Below are 22166 nucleotides of genomic sequence, written 5' to 3' on the forward strand. Positions count from 1 at the left end.
CGAACTTAACTCCAGCAAAAACTCCACTGCTGACTTGTGTGCTCCCTCAAAATGCAATTCAACACCATAAAGTTGTCCATACATCACAGACATCTTTGAAACTGGCTGGACATTCAATTCCTGTTGCTTTAATCCCCCTGATCACCACCAAACAATTCTCCAGACCCTCAATCACAAAACAAGAGTATTGAGTGTCTCCACATCGATATTATCTGGATCACATATCACTGCAACAACAAAGAGCTTGTGATGTCATCAGCGGATCGACAAATGAGGGGCCTTAATAATTAAGAATGAGTGTGGCTGTCTAATTTGCTGCGGATATGGATACATGTCAGAAAATTAATGAATAGGAGGGTTTTCCTTTTGTTGCCTCAAGCAGTGAGAGCCGGGTGTATCAGAGTTCAACTTTTGCTTTGATCTTTACCTCGTTATTTTAAAACAGTTCAGCCTCATTTCATGGAATATGGAAAAGTTGAAGTTTAAGACATCTCATATGATAGGTTCATAGCCCATGGTGGTTTAAAAGTCTATGAATTCCTGATAAAAGTCAGAATATACTGAGAAATACCCACTAAAAATGCATAAAAGCCTCCAATTAACAGTGAAAATGGCCATTTATGCTTAAGATTCTACTTTTAGGTTTCTCAATCTGCGTCATGTCCCTGAGGCAAAGTTTAACCATATTTTTCCTACTTGATAAGTTACTTTAAATTAAAAGTGCTGCATGGTAAATCGTGAACTGTATATGAATGTGTAAAAAGTGCCAATTAATCAAGTAGTCAATTGTGCTAAATTATTATTCGCTAAATGGTTTATGAAGCTAGACCCAGCTTCTCCAGCTCTCTTGCAGTGCTACAAGATTGCAAGCAGTCAGGTGTCGGCTGTGTGGCGGGCAGGTTTGTGGACCCAAATGTAGGACTCAGGAAACAGGTATAACTGAAAATATCAGCTTTAATGCTGCCATTCACAGAAATACTGGAAAACTGAAACAAGCCTAAGGCTGAAAATGCTGGGAACACAGAGGAAGCAAACACATAACCATGCAGGATGACATGAAGCAGGATTACACAGGAACTCAAGGAGTTAAAATAAACCAAACTATAACCATGGACAGAACTATGTGAGAATATGAAACTAGCAAATATAAAGAAACCAACAAGAAAAATTCCATTAAAGGAAAAATGATCTTTAAAAACAAAAGAATATCATTTTTCCAAAAGCCAGGGACCCTGACAAAAATTAAATATGTTTAAGTTTTGGGCTGAATTTTAAGCCTCATCAGCTAACTGAAATATCAGTTTAATAACACAATTAACATCAAACATTAGTTGCATTCACAGTTATTCTTCAAAAAAAGTATTTCAGTAGTCTAACCTGTTTCTTGTTCTCCTTATAGTCTGAGGACACATTCCTGCAATGTAATAATGTGACAAAAGTATTTCTTATACATACCACATGAAAAACACTGATGCTACTCAGCTCCAAGGAGGTCAAATCAATCCACCTGAAGCTTCTTTCTATTATAAACTATATTCCCATATACTATATCTGTCAGGTGCAGAAAAAACAGACCAGCCTGGCAAATGGTAGCTGGACAGATGAGAGGATGAGGGAAAGGGAGAGAGAGAGAGAGAGGTGGAGGGACATGTTCAGATATACAAAGACAGGAGGCAGAGGAGAGAAAGGATGATGGGTTTTGTAGATATTTGTAGACGGGAAGATCCTTCTACAAATACAACGAGACAGTCTCCAGAGCTCATAACAAACTCTCATGAAATTAATGTGATATTAGGCAGTTGAAAAGCTACAATAACACAAATATCTAAACAGCCAATCACATGACAGCAAGTCAATGCATTTAGGCATGTAAACATGGCCAAGATGGCCTGCTGAGGTTCAAACTGAGCAACATAATGGGGAAGAAAGGTGATTTAAGTGACTTTGAACATGGCATAGTTGTTGGTGCCAGAAGGAGTAGCTGCTGATCTACTGGGGTTTTCAGAGGATTAACCAAAAAATAGAAAATATATAGTGAGTGGCAGTGGGTAAAAATGCCTTGCTGATATCAGAGGTCAGAGAAGCATGGCCAGACTGATTTAAGCTAAATGGAAGGCAACAGTAACTCAAATAACCACTCTTTACAACAGAGGTACACAGAAGAGCATCTCTGAAAGCACAACACTTTGAACTTTGAAGCAGATGGGCTGCAGGAGCAGAAGCCCTCTCTGGGTGCCACTTCAGGCAGCTAAGAACAGGAAACTGAGGCTAGAATTCACACGGGCTCACCAGAATGGGACAATATTAGATTGGAGAAACATTGCCTGCTCTGATGACTCTCAATTTCTGCTGCAATGTTCGGATGGTAGTGTCAAAACTAGGCATAAACAACATGAAAGCATGGATCCAGCATGCCTTATATGAATGTTGCAAGAGGACACTGTGCACAGGTCAGATTATTAAACTAATGGCCAGTGCTGACATTGATGGTAAAGCTAAAGTCTTTGTGATGTAATACAGGAACAAGAGAAAAGAAATGGACGCTTCATACATTTGATGTCACACCCTTCACTGTTTTTCATTTCCTTTTATGAGTCAAAAAAGAAAAAATCATCAGAGACAAGTATTTTCGTCAGGAGGCTCTAAGTTTAAAATGAGACCAACGGATGTTGTTTTTTTCACCTTTTTTTTAATGAGTAGTCCTTCTTTATTGAATTAGTTATGAAATGTAACCTTCAAAGATTTGAGTAGGTGGCAGGGAAACTTTACAACCAAGTGTTTCCAATTACAGAAATAAAAAATATGCAAATTCACTCGTAGCTTTGAAAGCAAGCAAGTAAAAAGTCACAACACATCAAACTTTAAAAGAAAACAGAGAGTAGGGGGGACTTGTCGAGAAGCTGAAGATCATGTTGCACGTCTCTCCTTGTTTCCTTTGATCTGCAAAAAACCTATTGCTCTAGTTACACTGCAGTCAAACCCAACACACAAGTAAACACCCAGAATGTGAAGCGATGTGTATTCAAGATTAGTAGATACAACGAGAACAAGCCCACTAATGTATGAAGAGCACAGCTTTTGCATACTTTAAAGGCAAAGGAGCATAAAGACATGTGTACATGCACGCTTAAACTGGGCTGTATATCTGAGGAGAGTGAGTAGAACTCGTTGATACATACACAACCATAAACCCTCTACTTACACATTTAAATTGCAGCAAAGATCAATGAACAAACTGAAGTTATTCACTAAAAGCTTGATTTAAACAGTATCTGTAAGCAAAGCATTTCAAGCTATCTAACTTTTACAATGTTTACACTGATAAAATGAATAACTGTCATGTAAAATTCAGAAGTTTCTGGATAACAGACAGTTATATGGTTATATAAACTATTTGTCAGTCAGGATTTAGGTCACTGCATAGTATACCCTCAGCCATTAGTGAACAAATTACACTGGCTTGGTTTGGATGATTATGCTCTGAACTGGGCTTATGTGTATTTTTCTCACTGAACTGATCTGCTCTCACATCAGTGTCCCCTGCTTGGTATTCATAAGTGACAAACAATGGTATTACTCTAAAACACAAGAATAATATACTGACTTTGATTATAGTCAGCTTTCTGTCTGCGTTTGTTTTTCAGGACTGCAACTTGAGAGTGCTCCTGAAAGATAGACTGTATAAAATGGACTTGTTTCTTGCTATGGGCCTCTGGCTTGGAGCCTTTCTGTGTGGAGTTTGCATGTTCTCCTCAGGCTTACCCTCGAGGTAATCCAGCTTCATATTTCAAAGACATGCATGTTGTTAGGTTAATTGGTGATCTAAATTTTTACTAGGCATAAAAGTAGCACGAGTGGCAATCTGTCGCTATGTGTTAGCCCTGTTGTTAGTCTGGTGATCTGTCCAGGGTGTAGCGCATCCACGTCTATGACAGCTGCAACAGGCTCAAGTGTCCCCCGTGACCCAAAACCGGATAAGTGGAAGAAAATAAATGGTAGGATGGATGATCACAAAGTAAAACATTCACTAGAGCAGGACTGATAACGTTAGGCATGAATAGAGTTCTTACATTCTCTGTCAGATCCACCTCTTGTTCCTCTCTAGCATCTTATCAAAGTATAGTATTTTCTATGTCAAAAAAAAAATTAAAAACAAGTTTGTGATGGTAAAACGCCAAAGTTGAAGCTCAAGACAGGTGACACCAAGGTGACTATTTCCACTTTCTTTAAATAGTCTTTGTACTAAATGCTTCTAATATTACAAACCAAAAAATTGTGTGTTATGAGTTGCTATCACTCCTGTAATGTTAGCTGGTGGGGTAGTACAGGTGATTAGGCGTTTACAGAGAAGAGGAAAAAAGACAAAAAATCCAGTGCACGGTGGTTCTCTGGGCGAAACCACAGCGAATGCCATTTCTGTCAGCTAAAAGCAGGAAACTGAGACTACACTTCACACAGGCTCACCAAAACTGCAGAACAGAAGATTGGAAAAGCATTGCTTGATCTGATGAGTCTTATTTTCTGCTGTCACGTTCAGGATACTTGGATAGGATACGTGAAAATTTGTTGTAAACAACATGGAAGCATAGTGTATATAACAACATAGCTCTGTAAGTGTGCATTTATGAATTATTTAATACCGTTCAGTTAACTCGTGAGTATTAAATTTGTTAGATTTCTGAGTTTGCTGAGGTTAATCCAATACTCTCTCACAGTTTCCTCCAGACAGTAATAGCTGAACAGTTAGTTTGCATCTATCCATCTGTATGTTTCTCTTGTGTTTTAACTTTAGTTCAGATGAAAACAAATAAATAAAGTGAAGACAGAAAATATCCCAGGAGTAATTAATATTTAACTAACATATACTGTCAGTTCTGCTCTGGGAGCTCTGCTGCAAGGGGCTCACAAAGATTCCCTCCATATATATCTCTTCTTTCTTTCTCACATGAATTGGATTGGATGCACATTTCTCCCAGGATCCCCGGGACCTGAGCCAGACAAAGATCAGCACTACCTGATAACACTGCGAGGGAATGAAACTGAGATAATAAGAACTCTATCCTGAAACCTTATTGAACAGTGCTCCCTTTTCACTTTCACTCTCTCGTTCTCTATACATGATTTCTTACTTTGGCTATTAAGCACAGTTTTGTTTTTCAGATTTCTAATTTGATTGATAACGTCTGTGTTCTTATCATCCCCATGATTTAGACAGATCTTGTCAAGTGCATTGTGTTCTCACTTTATTTGCTTAAATGATATTCTTTGCATGCATGATCTAGTAAATGTTTGCTTATAACTTTATCCCCATTAGAGTCACATAGTTAAATTCTCATGCAAGTTTAAAGCCTGCCTACACAAAAAAGTCCTCTGAGTCTTAGTGGCCTATACACAGCAAACAAAACTTAAAAAAAAAAAAAAAATCACTGGTCTATTATTTAACACTGTGTCTGCATCAAGAAGGAAGATGTGACCCATAACACAAACTCAAACAAAAAGAAGAAAATAAAAAGTGCTGAGGAAACTGAAATTAAGGGCAGGGGTATTAGAATGTATAGTACACAATAGCATTTTTTCTAGGAACATTCATCACATTTAAAATTTTAATATCCACTCCAAAAATAGCATTTTTATTTAATTATTTGTTCATATTTTTTTATTGCACCAACTGGGCTGGAAAAGAAAATCTCTGGATGGTAAAGTTTAATTCAGGCTGTGCTGAGGAGTTTTGCATGTTCCCGCTGATGTTTAAAGGAAAACATTTTGTTTTATGCAATTGTGGTGGTCTGCCACATCTTTAGTTCTCTTCTTGTGTTTCTTAATTTTCCTGGTCACTTCCTGTATCGGCTATCTGAATGAGGAGAATTGTCTCTTTATCTCTTTGTCATTATGTGAGTTTTGCTGGACCACTGCTGGACGACCTTCCATAACACCAAATTCACTTTGCGCCATCTTTCAGTTTTACTTACTGGCAACCTTAGCTTCTTTATGATGTCCAACCTTACAACTCCTGTCTGGATTAAACACATGCAAAAAAAAAACCTGGGATGTCTTTATGTCATCATCGTAATCTGCTCCTTCATCACGCCTTTGAAAAAAAAGAAAACAAAAAGACCCAGCATCAAGAGACACTTGCAAAAAGTTCAAATTTACACACCAGCGCTTTCACAGAGGCTGAAGATAAGAGCCAGTGCAAAGCACAGCAAAACAAAACAGCAGAGATGAGAGCTGCAATCCCTCAAGAGGATATCAGTGCATGAAAAGAAACAAGTAATGCCAAAGATTTAAATTACAACGGCTGCAATTTATCATATTTCACAACAGAAGGAAACACAGAGGCGAAAGGGTGAAGAGAAAAAAAAAATATCATTCAGTTAAAACATTGCATTAAAGTTACTCTTTGACTTGAAAATTCAACATTTGAACCCCAGACTGATACAGGAGAATATTACAAGATGCTTTTTCTTAATATTTCTCATTTTTATGTGGTAACTGTCTTTGCATAAGGTTCCTCAACTGATAAGTTACAGTTTACATTTAATTGTATAGATAAGACAAACCAGCCTCTGGATTTTTACATCGCTCGTCACTAATCTTTTAACAAAGCGGGACTTTGGAAACTGTACCTGTGATTGCAGTGTGGTGGCAATGTTCTGATTCACTGATCTGAAGGTTTTTGCTGACAACAGTGTACAGTTGCAAGTTTACAGTGTGTGTGTGTGCCAGAACAGTGCCTCTGGCAGTATTAAACACCTAAAATAAGTCAGAAATCCCATGTTAGTTTGAAGTGAAAAAACAGAAAAGTTGCTGTTCACCAACACGTGTGTTTTAAATGGCTGGGATTACAAGACAAATGTTTTACGCTTTCTTTTAGCAGCACAGACCACATAATATTTAACAGAAATGAGTGTGAGTCTAGAACATAAATCTGTAAATATACACTTTTCTGCTATCGCTCATTTTGAAATACATTGTCAGAATAAAGGGTTGTTTGAACTCTATGTGTGAGGCTGACTGTGGTAGAGGCAGAATAAATTGTTCAGAAGGCTGACAGTCCAATTCTTCCTTCACATCTGTGATCTAATGTGTCATATATAAAGTGCAGCCAACTAAAGAAAAAAACTAGAAAGACTTTATAAATAAACAAAGTAAAATTGACACCTCTAACTTAAAGATAATCCTAAACTAAATAGAAACTGCTTTGCACTGAGCTAAACCCCTTTAAACGAGGCCTCTGACAATAAGTCACTATGGTCCACTTTCCACTATGACCTGGTACACACTAGTCCTCAACAGGAGTTGCAACCCCTGACTAAATAGTCAGTGGCTCCTCCCACTCCTTGAAATAGCAATCAAATATAATGTAAATGTGTTTAAAATCAACAGATTCTTTAACCCCCCCCCCCCCCCCCCCCCATGCTACACTACACTTTGCAAATTCCCTCCCTTCTAAAGAAGGAGGCCAAAAAGTGCCAAACTAGTTTGGCAGTTTTAAAAATAAACTGATACCAATAACAGTAAGATTAAAGACACTGCAGCATGCTTAGAGGCCAATATATCTATAGCATTTTTATTCCTTTTATGCTGTCATCATTTGAAATTCTCTTGGAGCTCAAATCTTATTTTATGCCGTATGAAATATTGTGTTTAAAGCAAGATTCTGAAATTGCACTTGTTGGGGAAATGCTTTTACAAAAACAACCACAGGGATTTCAATCTGTCTGCCTTGTTACTTGGTCAAAGACTGATATTATAAATGTACTTAAGAAAAGTGCTAAATCATGAAGAGAAGAAACTCCTTGCTTCTGCGTCGTTTTCCCACTTGTAATAATTCCCTTGTTCATTCACTTTCCCATTTAAATTTCCATTTCATTAATAGAGGTAGTCGCTTCAAATGACTGAAAACAAAAGGGGCACTCTCTGTGTCCGTGTATGCCTAATTGAAACAACAAAAAAAGTAAATAGCCCTGACAGTGTTGCATGCAGTTAGATTAGCTAAGTGCCTCAGTTCTCCAGGGATGTCCTGACTGATGCCAGCCATTTGCGTTGTGATGGAGCATAGCCACAGACAAAATAACTTCATCTACTTGTAGGTGTTGCCTAAATTTATTTTGTGCTCTTATTAAACGATGCTCTTTGTTTCATAGCTTTTTAAAAATTTTTAGAATTGACCAGAGTACAACAGGAAGGTTATGTAAGTTTTTTTTTATTAGCTTAAGTAAAATTGATCTTGAATAACTAATGGAATTGATAAAGACTAAGACCTATAAGTAGAATTAATAATTCACCTTGTTATTAATAGAACATTCATTGATTATTGTGCAACACAAGAGCGGAAAGTGTAGTAGGTAAGCTGTACTGGTATAACTACAATCAGGTGAGAATTAGGGGGATGGCAGTTAGTTATACATCTAATCACGACTTAGAAAAAGCCTGATCAATCAACAGGACCAATGCAAGCACTCCTTTTAGGTTCCTACGCAAATAAAGAAGGCAGAATACGATGATTATATGCAAACTGAAGACCAGATTTTTGTATTAGCAGACATGTCTGCTCTAATGAATGTTTCCTCAGGGAGTCAGTGATGTTTTGAGCAGACCTAAAGACACAGCGACCAGTGAGATAGGAAATCACACTGCCACACAGTATGAGGATAGATCACAGCTGTGTGACAACATGGCTGTCTTTAAAGATGCTGCAATTTACACTGGTGAAAAAAATCAAGTAGACCAGATAATAATAATAAAACACAAGTAAATTAACGCTTGCTTGAACAAATTACCTTTTGCTGCAGTGGGAACGAAGACAGGAGGGTGATGTTGTGCAAATGGTGCATGCATATTCAAACTGCCTGAATAAACACAATGAAAATTTACAGCTATTTGTTTCTGTGGGGGCAATATCAATTAATCTATGAATTTCAACATTATTTCAACAGGAAGAAAATGCTCTGTTAGCCCTATGCACTACGGTTCTGGTCTTTTATTTCCAGGTTTTGATGTCTGTAGATCTCATTTTATTTTAGTTTATTTTGTCATTGTATTTTTTGTGATCTGTGCCTCATGCACTGCGTTTAGGCAGCAGTGACACTGGTCACTTATTCCATAACTTTCACATATGGATGCATTTCAAGGATTCCTACTCTCACACGCACTGGGTCAGTCTTTTTTTAATATTCAGACTTATAAGGCACATTTTAACCAAAATCACAATCTTTTCCTTACCTTAATTAAACAGCATGTAGTGCATAAATTTATCTAAATACCACAACATAGTTTCTGGTGCCCGAAGAAAAAGTATAAAACAAGTCAAAACAAAGCAGAGGAAAAAAAAGTCATTCACAGTCTCTTAATAAACTAATCACAAGGTGTTTGGTCAAGTAACAGATAACAAAGTAAACCTCATGTGTATTGTGGAGACAGCTGGAGAATCAAATCTATCCTAAAATCTGCTCTGCTCCTTACTTGTGCTCTAAACAACACATTTGCTTAAATGAAACTCAGAGAACTTGATTTACCTTTTAGAAATAACAACCCCCCTAAAAAGCTGGCTTATTGTTGTGTTGCAGATAGCATGCAGTGCTTTATGGGTGCTGCCATAAATCACCCTGCAGGCCCAGAGATTTTGCAGAGAGATAGGAAGAGGTGGCAGCAGTACTGTACCAACTCTGGGTGAATTTTCACTCATTTAATTAGACGAAGAGGAAATCATATACCTTCACTATCCAATTTGTCATTTACAGAAGCGCTGGAAAGATGTAAAGATGAAATTCCATCCCCACTGAACACCAACCCCTGTGTACGAGGCACACATGACCTTTAGGCTACAGCTGATATAACAGAAATAGGCACCAGTGGGTTGAGCACTGTGTAGGATCATGTTTGTTCTTCCACAATTAAGCTCAGAACAGGAAATTGAATTCCTGCTTTTTAAATGTAACTCACATTAGATTGTGCTGCATTTAAAGTCTCAATCTAGCAGCAGCTAATAAAAACCCTTTTAAGTTCTGAAATGCTAATAATCAATACCTGGGAAGGACAACTAACAATTACTGAGGTGTGAGATGTGAAATATTTGCCGTAAAAACGGGTTAAAAATGACAAACATAGAGCTGCAAACTTAAAAACTTAAAAAAAAAAAAAATCGAGCATCATTATTAAAGCTTAACTGCTAATGACATTCTCCATCTCCTCCTCCTAATCCTCCCCCACTCTCCAGGAATGAGAGGCTCATTCCAGGTTATCATCTCCTGCACATCCACACTTCATTACCACAGTAAGGACAATTAACAGCGGCTCTGGAGCATCAGAATTCAAGACACAGTGAAATATCTTTGGGAATTTTAATTCTGAAAACATCTCAACCATAGAGAAACTTAGCAGCCGGTAACTCAGGAACTAATAGGTTTGGATGAGAAGTGGCAAGGCTATTAAAAATCCTCCTACAATCCTGCCACACTATTTTGCAGCAGTTTAGAGCTGAACTTTTTGTCTGGACTTTCTCAGGAACTCATTCACCTTTTCTCCCCCCAAGACAAAAAGCCTTTCGACACCTCGTTACAAGGTCTGACTGACAGCTTGTAGCAACCTCAGCAATGAAACAAGAAGGCCGGTTCACCTGAAGCATGTGTAGCAAAAATTCACACACAGTTTATTGGTTAAAAATGTCAAATGTGAACCCAAATTTCTTCCCACTTCTACTGAATTCTTTTACACTATTTTTCTACAGCAGTATTTTCATTTCTGTTTTCTGAGCAATATCCAAAGTCTTCCTTTCTTATATAACACTCATGGGATGCTCTATAACTTCTGTTCAACTCTTCTCATTGTCCTCAGGCTGGAAACCCTGTTTCCAAGCAATTTGATACTGTAAGACAATGTAAACGTAGGTGTTCAGTATTAACAGACAAATACTTAAGCACAACAGCAAGCTACACACAAACTTTTTATACACGCCCATTCAATACACAGCACAAAGATGGGTTTAGGGGTTTGGCTGTGTTGATAGTGTCAGTGGAAATCAATACAACCCACAGATTATTTCACATGCTATTCAGTGAAAACGCAACAGTAGAACTGCAGAGGAAGAGGATGACAAAAGAGAAAAAGCCTTGGCAGAACATGCTCTTAGAGCTTTCTATACTAAATCTATCTGATGTTGTATGGCCTGCAGTTACTTGTCTATAGGAATCGATTTTATTGTTAGGAATGACATTATTGATTCTGCTTATACAGTAGATGAGGATCTTTATAGTTTTTCTTAAAACAGGCATACATACATTTTCAGTGTCTGTGTGTCAGGTGTGCAAAAGGTTTTCAGGAAAAAGATGCCAGCATGGATAAAAAAAACATGGAAAAGTTTGTATGCACATGGATCCTGTGACCCAACATAACTATTACTATTATACAACAGCAATATGTGGAGATTCAACTTCATGATGCTCATACGTTTTCCCGTATAGTGGACGCTGCACTCTACTCATGTGTAATCAATGAAATTAAACACTTCTTGTCTAGTGTTTTAAGATTACTTTTGTCTGTTATCAGACAGTGAAGAGGCAGACAGGAAATGGGGCATGACATATAACACCAGTAGAAGATGGTAATTTAACAAGATATATTGCAGTTATGTAGGAAGAACTGTAACAATTCAACTAAAACACTCAATAAAAGACACTTCTAGCTTCCATGCTGGCTTCTCGTTCATAACCTACTGCATTTTTACCGCATTACCGTTTCTTGCCTCCTTTATCAGACACTGCAAACTTCTTATAGACCTACAAAGCTTTACTCTGTGCCAAATATGCAAAACAACTTCTAACGTCTTTCAGTCTGGAGTCTCTGGACAGCAATTAGGTCATTTATGTTAAAAAGAGCTGCCTAGTACTACTGAGACTAAAGAATCCAGCAATTGTTGTTCTTCACTGCTCTGGTATTAAATTGAGTAAATTTATGTCTTTTCTACACGGGGCCAAAGTTTGTTCCTTTTGGCTTTACAGTTATGTGACTGTCCGGAGGGGTTAAGCTGCTAGTTCTGCCTTGAATACTTTGCTTATTTCATTGAAACTTTGCAAAAACAATAACAACAGTCAAGTCTACACCATAGACTGATGATCAGCTGATCACTTATAACAGCTCGTTTGTGGAACGATAAAGTCTTCATTAAAAACAGACTTCTTGTTTATTTCTCTCTGTAATCATAACAGATGTTGCATGAACTAGTCAGTAATTCTCACCCACGTGTGAGTCAGTAGTGCTGTTGCTGGAACTGACTTCTTTAAAAGTGAATCATGTAATTAAAACAATATATCTTGTTTGGGAAGCCAACACATTAATCTTGAAAGGCAAATTAAGAGTAGTTGATTTGTAATGTGCTATGTTCTAATGTAGAGATGGTTTTATGTTTGACTTACTTTCTGAAGGTTGGTATGGATCCATGTAAAGATCGCCCAGGGGACGTCCCTGACCCGTGGCTTTGTCCTGACAGCAAGCTATCTGTTTCAAAGGAAAACGTCCCATCACGGTCGTCAGGAACATCCAAGAAGTCCCCGTCACTCCACACTCCAACCATGCCATCCATCGGCTGGTACCTGATCTCTATGGTAACATTGGTCTGGAAATGAAACAGTGAATGAATGAAAATGAGCTTACTTGAAACGATGTTACAAAGCTTTGTATTTGGATAAAATTATAGTCAATCTTTCAGAAGCAAGTTGTACAGCTTATCTTTAAATGACTTCAAGCACTTATCTGGTCATTTAATTTGAAGCATTATCTAATATCTAAAATCTCTCTTCAATTTTAATACCTAGGAGTTAGGTCTGAAAAACACTTTTTTAACTTTTCCCCAAAATAAAGTTTAAAACATCTTTTAACAGTGTCGTCTCCAAAAACATATACTTCTATAAACTCTACTGTTCTCCACAGACTGACATTTTTATAGTATCTTTTAAATGCGTCTTTGTTTCCTCTGATATGAGACTTCATTTGCTAAGCAAATCTCAGTCTTCTCTCAGCTGTTGTAGGGACTTAATTATCCCTTTGTGAAAATCAGATACAATCACTTGTGATATCTCTAACTGAGAAACAGTCAAAAGTCATTGTGCCCTTGCCACATATATAATTATCATTTGTTAGAATGGCAGTGTATCCAGACATTAGAACATACTCACACGGCCATCAATATCATGTCACTGTATGCTGTTAACGCTTGAGAAACAGCAAGTTATCTGCAGATGCTGTAAAGTTATTTTAATCTAACATATTCTTTGGCACAGGAAGAATGCCTACAGCGTCAACTACTAGATGAATTATAAACCTTAAGCTGGGATTGTACAGTTTTCCAAGACCAACATGTTAGCTTAAGATGTGTGCTAAAGTGTCAGAAGACACTATTTATGCCAACTTGAGACTGTCAACAAATGGAGTGAGTCCGTTTCGACTCCTGTATTTAAATGCACAACTCTGAAGCAGAAATCGTCTTTAAACAAACAAACAGATTTTGGACCCATTAGCAAATTTAACACACTCATTTATATATGTCATTATTAGCTGAGAGGCAGCTTTGACTGACAGGGTGCACCAACCACTGAGCCATAAGGGAATCTTTTTATCAACCAACACACAAGTCAAACTGAGCTTGTAGTTCACTGAAATAAACAACAACAACAACAAAAAACGAGAGACAACGCTATAATACGTAGTCTTGACATGCCTATATCAGTTTAATTGTGTAGAAAAAGCTCTTGACGGTAGAAACAAACTTGACAGGACAATAAATGATGTCTTCTGCTTGGTATTTGTTGGGGGAATTCAGACTGACACTAACTGCTTGTTTAATCCAGGTCAGAAACATGGGTGACACTTTAGTGTGTCTTTAGTGCCTTCTTGGGAGTCTTGTTTGGACAAGTTTTAGCCTCCTGACAACGACCTGATCTTTCTTACAGAGCAGCCAATTTATTCTACTGACAAAGATGGATGAGGAAAAAACGTACATGGGGCTCTCGGTTCCTTTCTCCTCCATTTCTCTCCGTTTCGCTAGCTCTTCCTTATATCCTCACAAGGCGATGGCTGTGGTCCGCGAGGAGTTCGATTTGTTTCTATGGCAACCACACCAGTGTGGTTAAAAAGTAAAAGTGTTGCTCTCAGGTTATGTCTGGCTTAGTTTTACCAGTTCTTTGCTACAGGAATGCACAGTGATAAAATTCTCCTGTTTTCATGAGAAGCGACTTGCACATATGGATATGTGCGTCAATGTGTGCAATGTGTGTAAACCCTGAAGCTCTCCCATGCTGCGTGTCATCATCTCAGAAGCATCACATCAGTGCTCCCGGTTCCAGGAACACCATTCTGCACACTGGGGTGGTTTGAATGCTCATATGGTTGGCTTCTCTCTCACACACTCAATTGTGCTGCCCTCATTTCCATATACATATTCACTCTTACATTATGCATTCGCTGCTAAATCAGCCTCACACTCAACCTCACCACTGAACTGCTCTCGGTTGAGCGGTTTTAAATAAAATTTCCAATCAATAGTTAATATCTGGATTCATGTTAAATGCAAATGTGCTGATGTTGCTACGACACACTTGTATTTCCATCAGATCCTTGTTGATGTGAGGGTCCTTAATGCTTGTGCCTTTATAGGCCAAGTGATGACTGTTACATTGCTTATTGTCAGCAGTGCAGGTGGAATTCAAGAGTGATTTCTCCATTTAATGGTCCCCTATTTGCTTGTGAATGCACTTTGGAAGCTAATACAATGCCTTTCAATTCTAGTGCTGTATGGTAAGTTTTATAATTTTGTTACGTGCCAAGAGATGTGGCTTTGCTTTTGTGTTCTTTTTATTTTTCAGGTGTCAAGCCTCCACCTATTGGCCAGTTCAAAGTTGATTGGCATGTGTCTATTGGCTGGTCTGGGCACAGTTGGCCAATCACTCTCTGAGGATCACTACAAATGAGCAGCTCTCTGGCCAGCTGGTGGCTGCTGGCTTCTGCTTTATAACAAACATTTGTGTGAAGGCTTCTTTGTATAGTGTGTTGTGGGAGGCTGGACAGGTAAGCTGGGGTACCCTATACACTGGCTGCAGTTTTTAAACTGTTAGGCCCACTAGGTTATGCGGTTGATGCCACTTTTGTATGTTTTCCCTGACCTTGTGTCGAGTAGCTAGGTAGGCCTTTTGTTTTGCATTTTTGTTTTAGTTAGGCCCTGGAAGCTATCGACCTCTTTTTGTTTTATTAATTTCTTTAATTTGGCTCAACCGCCCAGTCCTCCTCCCCCACCTTTTTCTTTTGTTAAGTTTGACTATCAAGGCAAGCAACCAATAAATCCTGCCTGATTCTTAACTGTCCTGTTGTCCTCCTCCTTCATTGATTGTGGTTGTCCGGTGTTGCTGTCTCCTTCCTACCTTTGCCTCCACCATGGTGGGGGGGACGTAACAATTTAGAAAACTAGATGTTCAATTTAGGCTCAGTTTTAACCTCTGCTGTATTTATCAGGTTCTTTCAGCTACCTAACTAAAGGTAACCATGGAGTAAAGGCATGTTTTCATGACTGTATATTCAATGAAATCTATTTTAGATTTCTTGTGCATTTTACCCTCAAACTCATTGACACATTTTGTGCCTTTGGGCACTTTGGAGTCTCTGCTTGAATTTAAAATAAAGATATTTGAAAGTTTGCAGCACATGTTGCTGACCTGTTCAGTGAGGCTAAAGATGGAGCCTATCCTAGGTAGTTACTGCCTGTGTTACTTTGTAGTGACTTTTGGCCACTAGGAAAAATCTAAACAATATGTAAACTCAACAGTGACATGTGATCAGTTCATAAAGCAAAGACATTTATAACATCTTTGTGGGAATAATATTTACCTATTTTATGGCAAAACGCTATACTTTCAGCAACAAATGGCTAATTTTGCCATTTGTTGATGTTGGGTAACATATTGTGGGTTTATCCAAGCTTATTTTCTCAAAAGTTTCTTGTTACCACTGAAAAAGATGTCACTGATTTAGTAGGATCATTAGCGAACAAGCCGACTTCTATCCACAATTTTTTTTTCAATCCATCCATCCATCCATAACCAGATTTTAATGTTTACTGGTGATTGATGGACCTCTGTCCATCTTTACTTCTGAGATACTCTGCCTCTCTAAGATGCTTTTCTTATACTTAAACACGCCGCTGATCTGTTGTCTAATTAGCTGCAAAATGTTCCTCGAGATGAACTTACTTTTCCTTTTGTTGCCCTGTTACTGCTTTTGTTTCAATGTTTTGCTGCCAATCACTTCAAAATGGCTTTTATTTTTTCTGTTATTTTCTCAGTTTAAACATCTGATATGTTATCTGTGTTGTCTTGTCGATAAAATATGGGATTATGAATGAATCCCATCATAAACTGAAATAAAGCTATTGAAGGCCCAACATTAAAGGTTTCCAATTAAATGGTGCAGTCACATGAAAATGCTGTCTAAATATTGTGACTGGTTCACATTGATTTGTGACTGTTCTAATGTGAGAGTTTACCTTTATTGATGTGTTGTTATCATCAATGAGTGTGTCAGTCAGCTCTAGATGTCCCTCTTCAGCCACTTTCTGAAGCACCATACAGAAAGTCCCAATGAGTCTGTAGGAAAAGATCAACAAAGAGCCATGCATTGTAAACAGAAATCAAAAGAGTCAATAATGGCATTGTCACTTGTCTTTTGTTCCTCCTGTGCTGCCCATCTGTTTATCTTTGTTTTACATGCTGGAATAGAGCGCTTGCATCACTGCATTTGAAAAAAACACGTGCAAACGTACATGTCCCAGTTTAAACCTTTTTAAATGCAACCCTCCTTTTTTTTAAGGCTTTGCTTGTTTCAGCAATACAATGCCAAGCCAAATTTATTGTGTGTAACAACATAATTTCTTTATTATAAAAGTGTGCTAAACTAGCTCACCAGGAGTGTAGAGCTGTGAACTTACGATCGCTTTTTGCACATTATGAAAACGAAAATATGACAAAAGAAGCTGTGAATTGCTGAATGGAAAAATATATCTATATATTTATAATATGTTAACATGTCTCTGTCTTTGTTATTAAAAAAACATTTTGCAGTTTAAAATTTGATTTGTCATCTTGTTCCATATTTCATTAAATACATGGGATTTTAATGATTAACAAGTCCTGTGCCGGTTTCATTTGATTTTACACAGCATCTCATCTTTTTTTGGATGTAAGCAGCAGTGAACTGAGCTTTTTTGGCCACTGCAGGTGTCTAATTTGATCCATATCACTTTGGCACTCTTTCTACCTTTGTTGGACATTCGTGGTGACAGACAATGAGAAAGTACTTCACTACCTTTGTCACCAGCTCACTCTGCCATATGCTGCATCTTAAACGAAGTAATTAGTGTCTCAACCCCCCGGTTAGTTTGGATGTGTGCATCTGTGAAATGATTTTTGCTTCTGCTGTGATAACTAATTTTCACAGCAGATAAGCAATAGGAATTAAGTTTTGCTGCCTATTTTAAAATACTTAGAAATTTTCATGCTTAATATCAAACAGTTAACACAAAACTGTTCCACACTGGTCATAACTACTCTGTAAATTAAACATCTATCCATCTACTATTTATTCTACCTATAAATTATGTCCAAATGAGGTACAGCTAATTCTTATAAAAGATACTGCTGTAGCCACGACTGCATTAAATGTGGATTTTTACTATAAAGACACTACAAAAAAAGTGGGTGCTGCACATGCATCTTCAACCTAGCCACAAATCAGATTTACAGTCAGCACATTTTCAGAATCGGCAACAAAGATTGACGGCACCAATTCAGTATCTGACGAAATGTGAAATATGGTCACATTTCCTCTTCTGTTCCCAAGTTATGGCATTTAATCATGTCCATGAAAGTGTGACATCACGGTGAAGTCTACCGTTGGTATTTTGGGCATAAAATGTCATTTTATATTCTATCGTGTCAGACATCGGTGTAGTAACTTGTGCTTTGAAGCTTAAATATTCATATTTGTGCAAACTGTGGAGAAACTACCTCGATGCTTTCCTGAGATATTGTGTTCATAAAAATGGGATTGACAGACAGACAGACTGATGATCCATCAACATAATGCTTTCAGGAGAGAATTTCATTTTATGTTATGGAACGTTTAGGAAACATACACAAAACGTTTTTTGATATAATGCGTTGCCTCCATCCAGAACCCCCTGAAGAATTACCAACATAACGGTACCTCCCTATTGCAAACTTTAGATCATAAGATGGATTTCTTCACTGCCCAAGGACACCTCATAAAATGCTACAGTGGGTAGAAACTCAGTACAGTCCCCATTCAGGTGGTCAATTAGAGCTGCTGAATAATTTAAAAAGTTTCCCTCATAAAAGTGTGTTGTTCGCAGAGCAGTCAGCCACACATGAAGAACGTGTGTCCACATCGAGCCCAACCATATGGCATTTCTGCCATATACAGTGGTGACAAACAATGTTTACAGCTACACAAACGTGTACCTCGGATAACTCACAGACTGAAAATAAAGCTGCATCTTATATTTCTACTGCATATGTGACATACAGGGTGATAAATATTCAAAGAGAGCATCAAAAGGAAGGAAAGGCATACACACAAACAGCAGCCTGGATATGAGCCCGTAGGGAGATACAATATCATAAAACGAAAGCGTGGAAACAATAGTTAACCACTTGCCATGCACGCGCGCGCAAATACAGGGAGTGCAGAATTGTTAGGCAAATGAGTATTTTGTCCACATCATCCTCTTCATGCATGTTGTCTTACTCCAAGCTGTATAGGCTCGAAAGCCTACTACCAATTAAGCATATTAGGTGATGTGCATCTCTGTAATGAGAAGGGGTGTGGTCTAATGACATCAACACCCTATATCAGGTGTGCATAATTATTAGGCAACTTCCTTTCCTTTGGCAAAATGGGTCAAAAGAAGGACTTGACAGGCTCAGAAAAGTCAAAAATAGTGAGATATCTTGCAGAGGGATGCAGCAGTCTTAAAATTGCAAAGCTTCTGAAGCGTGATCATCGAACAATCAAGCGTTTCATTCAAAATAGTCAACAGGGTCGCAAGAAGCGTGTGGAAAAACCAAGGCGCAAAATAACTGCCCATGAACTGTGAAAAGTCAAGCGTGCAGCTGCCAAGATGCCACTTGCCACCAGTTTGGCCATATTTCAGAGCTGCAACATCACTGGAGTGCCCAAAAGCACAAGGTGTGCAATACTCAGAGACATGGCCAAGGTAAGAAAGGCTGAAAGACGCGACCACCACTGAACAAGACACACAAGCTGAAACGTCAAGACTGGGCCAAGAAATATCTCAAGACTGATTTTTCTAAGGTTTTATGGACTGATGAAATGAGAGTGAGTCTTGATGGGCCAGATGGATGGGCCCGTGGCTGGATTGGTAAAGGGCAGAGAGCTCCAGTCCCACTCAGACGCCAGCAAGGTGGAGGTGGAGTACTGGTTTGGGCTGGTATCATCAAAGATGAGCTTGTGGGGCCTTTTCGGGTTGAGGATGGAGTCAAGCTCAACTCCCAGTCCTACTGCCAGTTTCTGGAAGACACCTTCTTCAAGCAGTGGTACAGGAAGAAGTCTGCATCCTTCAAGAAAAACATGATTTTCATGCAGGACAATGCTCCATCACACGCGTCCAAGTACTCCACAGCATGGCTGGCAAGAAAGGGTATAAAAGAAGGAAAAACTAATGACATGGCCTCCTTGTTCACCTGATCTGAACCCCATTGAGAACCTGTGGTCCATCATCAAATGTGAGATTTACAAGGAGGGAAAACAGTACACCTCTCTGAACAGTGTCTGGGAGGCTGTGGTTGCTGCTGCACGCAATGTTGATGGTGAACAGATCAAAACACTGACAGAATCCATGGATGGCAGGCTTTTGAGTGTCCTTGCAAAGAAAGGTGGCTATATTGGTCGCTGATTTGTTTTTGTTTTTGTTTTTGAATGTCAGAAATGTATATTTGTGAATGTGGAGATGTTATATTGGTTTCACTGGTAAAAATAAATAATTGAAATGGGTATATATTTGTTTTTTGTTAAGTTGCCTAATAATTATGCACAGTAATAGTCACCTGCACACACAGATATCCCCCTAAAATAGCTAAAACTAAAAACAAACTAAAGACTACTTCCAAAAACATTCAGCTTTGATATTAATGAGTTTTTTGGGTTCATTGGGAACATGGTTGTTGTTCAATAATAAAATTATTCCTCAAAAATACAACTTGCCTAATAATTCTGCACTCCCTGTACACATGCACACACAGAGGAAATCTGCAGGGATCGCAGCCAACAATGTGATCTTCCCAACAGGACTACTGAACCTGACAAGTCAGAATAGAGTGAAGGACTGCAGTACGCACAAACACACACATGTACACGAGGACACCTCCAATTCAACATAAACCCCCCCCAATACTATCTCATTAAATGAATGAGCTACAACAAAAGCAGCAATCAGTCTTCTATTGTTTTTTCCCCTTTCCTTAGATTAATCTCTCGTTCTTTCTTTACCTTCTGTTTTCACTTTGTCTTTCCTCTGGAGCCAGTGGTGATGAATTCAAACTACGGTAGAAAGTGAGGCTACATTTGTCAGCAGAGCTTCGAAACTTAATAATGAGGTAAATTTAGACTTCCAGAACTTGACTTCTCTTTGAATTGCAGGTTTAAAAAAAAAACAAAAACAGTATGTGCTTCCCCTCAGGCGCTGGCAGGTGCTGCCTTTGTGAAAGTGAGTATCTGCCAGGCTCCCCAATGCATAACTCCATGCACAGCTCTACAGGCCTGACATGACTAAAGAAAAACGTCTGTGTGGATATAGATGGCTTTGTGCAGAAAACTTTTTTTCCTTTGAAGATGAATAGAAACTTCTGAGACTCTGAGCATTATTACTAATAACCCACTGCACTGTTTCCTTTACCAGACAGGGGTGATCAATATATCCAGTGCTACTTAAATGGTCTGTCATTTCCTTTCAACCCTTGTAGCACGTGTTGCAAGTGCTGAATAATTGAACTGAGCAAGGCCTATCATGTTCTGGCTCACTTTTTTTAGCACTTCAAAGGTGGCATTCATTATTGATTGAAGTCCTGCAAACAATTTACTTTCATCTGCTTCATGATTCAGCTCCCTTCCCTTTCAATTTGTATTAATTTTCCTTCTCTTTCTCAATTTAAGGTGTGACTATGGCAAAATGTCTGGCTCAGGTGTACTTGAGAAGAGGTGAGCTCAGCTTTGAAATGTAAAATATTTTTTCCAAGGCAGACAGAGGGTTCGCAAAGATGCTCTAATCCACTGCAGCGGCAGGTAGTGCAGCTGGAGGATAGTGTGAAATGGAAATGTTACAGCTGACAGGAGTGTGTGATTTGGCCCCCGTGATCCGCCAGAAAGTCTCTGCCAAGCACTCTGCTGCCACTAATACAAAAATGAGCAGATTCACTGAACGCATCACCGGATTGTTCAAAGATGATCTATTGATTCATGGGGATGCAATCAATACACCCTGTCGCCTTTTCACACACGCAAATGAGCTTAATAGAATTTTTAACCGCAAATGATAGAAAAAGCTATTATGTCTTGTTTTATTGCCCATCAGCATGCCATGGCAATCTGAGTGTGGTCCTGCGGTTTAGCTCCTTTTACTGCTTTGATGCATATACATAAAGCACTCTTACAGCTTTGTATCAGACACATTCCTTTGCAGGACAAAACAAAGAATTATATGTAAATGTGTTTGTTTTGACTGATTGCTTTATTTCAAACTATGCCAGGATAGAGAGGCGGAGTGGAAGAAAGAGAGAACATTAGGTTTGTAAAGACACGTGTGGGGACCATAGACAAAATCTCCTTATTATTGACACAATTTTCATTTTGCACTGAAAAAAAAGCAAAAATTAAGCCAGGTTTATCTGTTTAGCTGTAAACGCCTCAGTCACACAGACTGGTCAGCGACCCCTCGGTACAGTTGGCCACTAGGGAAATTGTATATTAGCCAACTGGTTTAAGAGTGGTTGCTGGAGATAACTGTCTATCACTGAGTGAAACTGGTCACAAGGAAAGTGTTGCACAAAATTCCTCCATCTGATTGTTTTGGTAGCTAGCAGATTGCTACG

General features: G+C 38.5%; 1 protein-coding gene across 1 annotated transcript in view; it reads right to left on the minus strand.

Moving 5' to 3' along the window:
- otofa (otoferlin a) overlaps positions 1-22166 on the minus strand; it is an 81335-nt gene that overhangs the window by 31229 nt on the left and 27940 nt on the right. Inside the window, exons 4-5 of the mRNA XM_039598799.1 lie at positions 16529-16628; positions 12414-12613 (exon numbers count right to left, since the gene is read on the minus strand). Coding sequence (XP_039454733.1) covers positions 12414-12613; positions 16529-16628 — 300 coding nt within the window. The remainder of the gene's footprint in view (positions 1-12413; positions 12614-16528; positions 16629-22166) is intronic.

The sequence above is a fragment of the Oreochromis aureus genome, linkage group 15 (assembly GCF_013358895.1).
Source record: "Oreochromis aureus strain Israel breed Guangdong linkage group 15, ZZ_aureus, whole genome shotgun sequence".
Taxonomy (NCBI): Eukaryota; Metazoa; Chordata; class Actinopteri; order Cichliformes; family Cichlidae; genus Oreochromis; species Oreochromis aureus.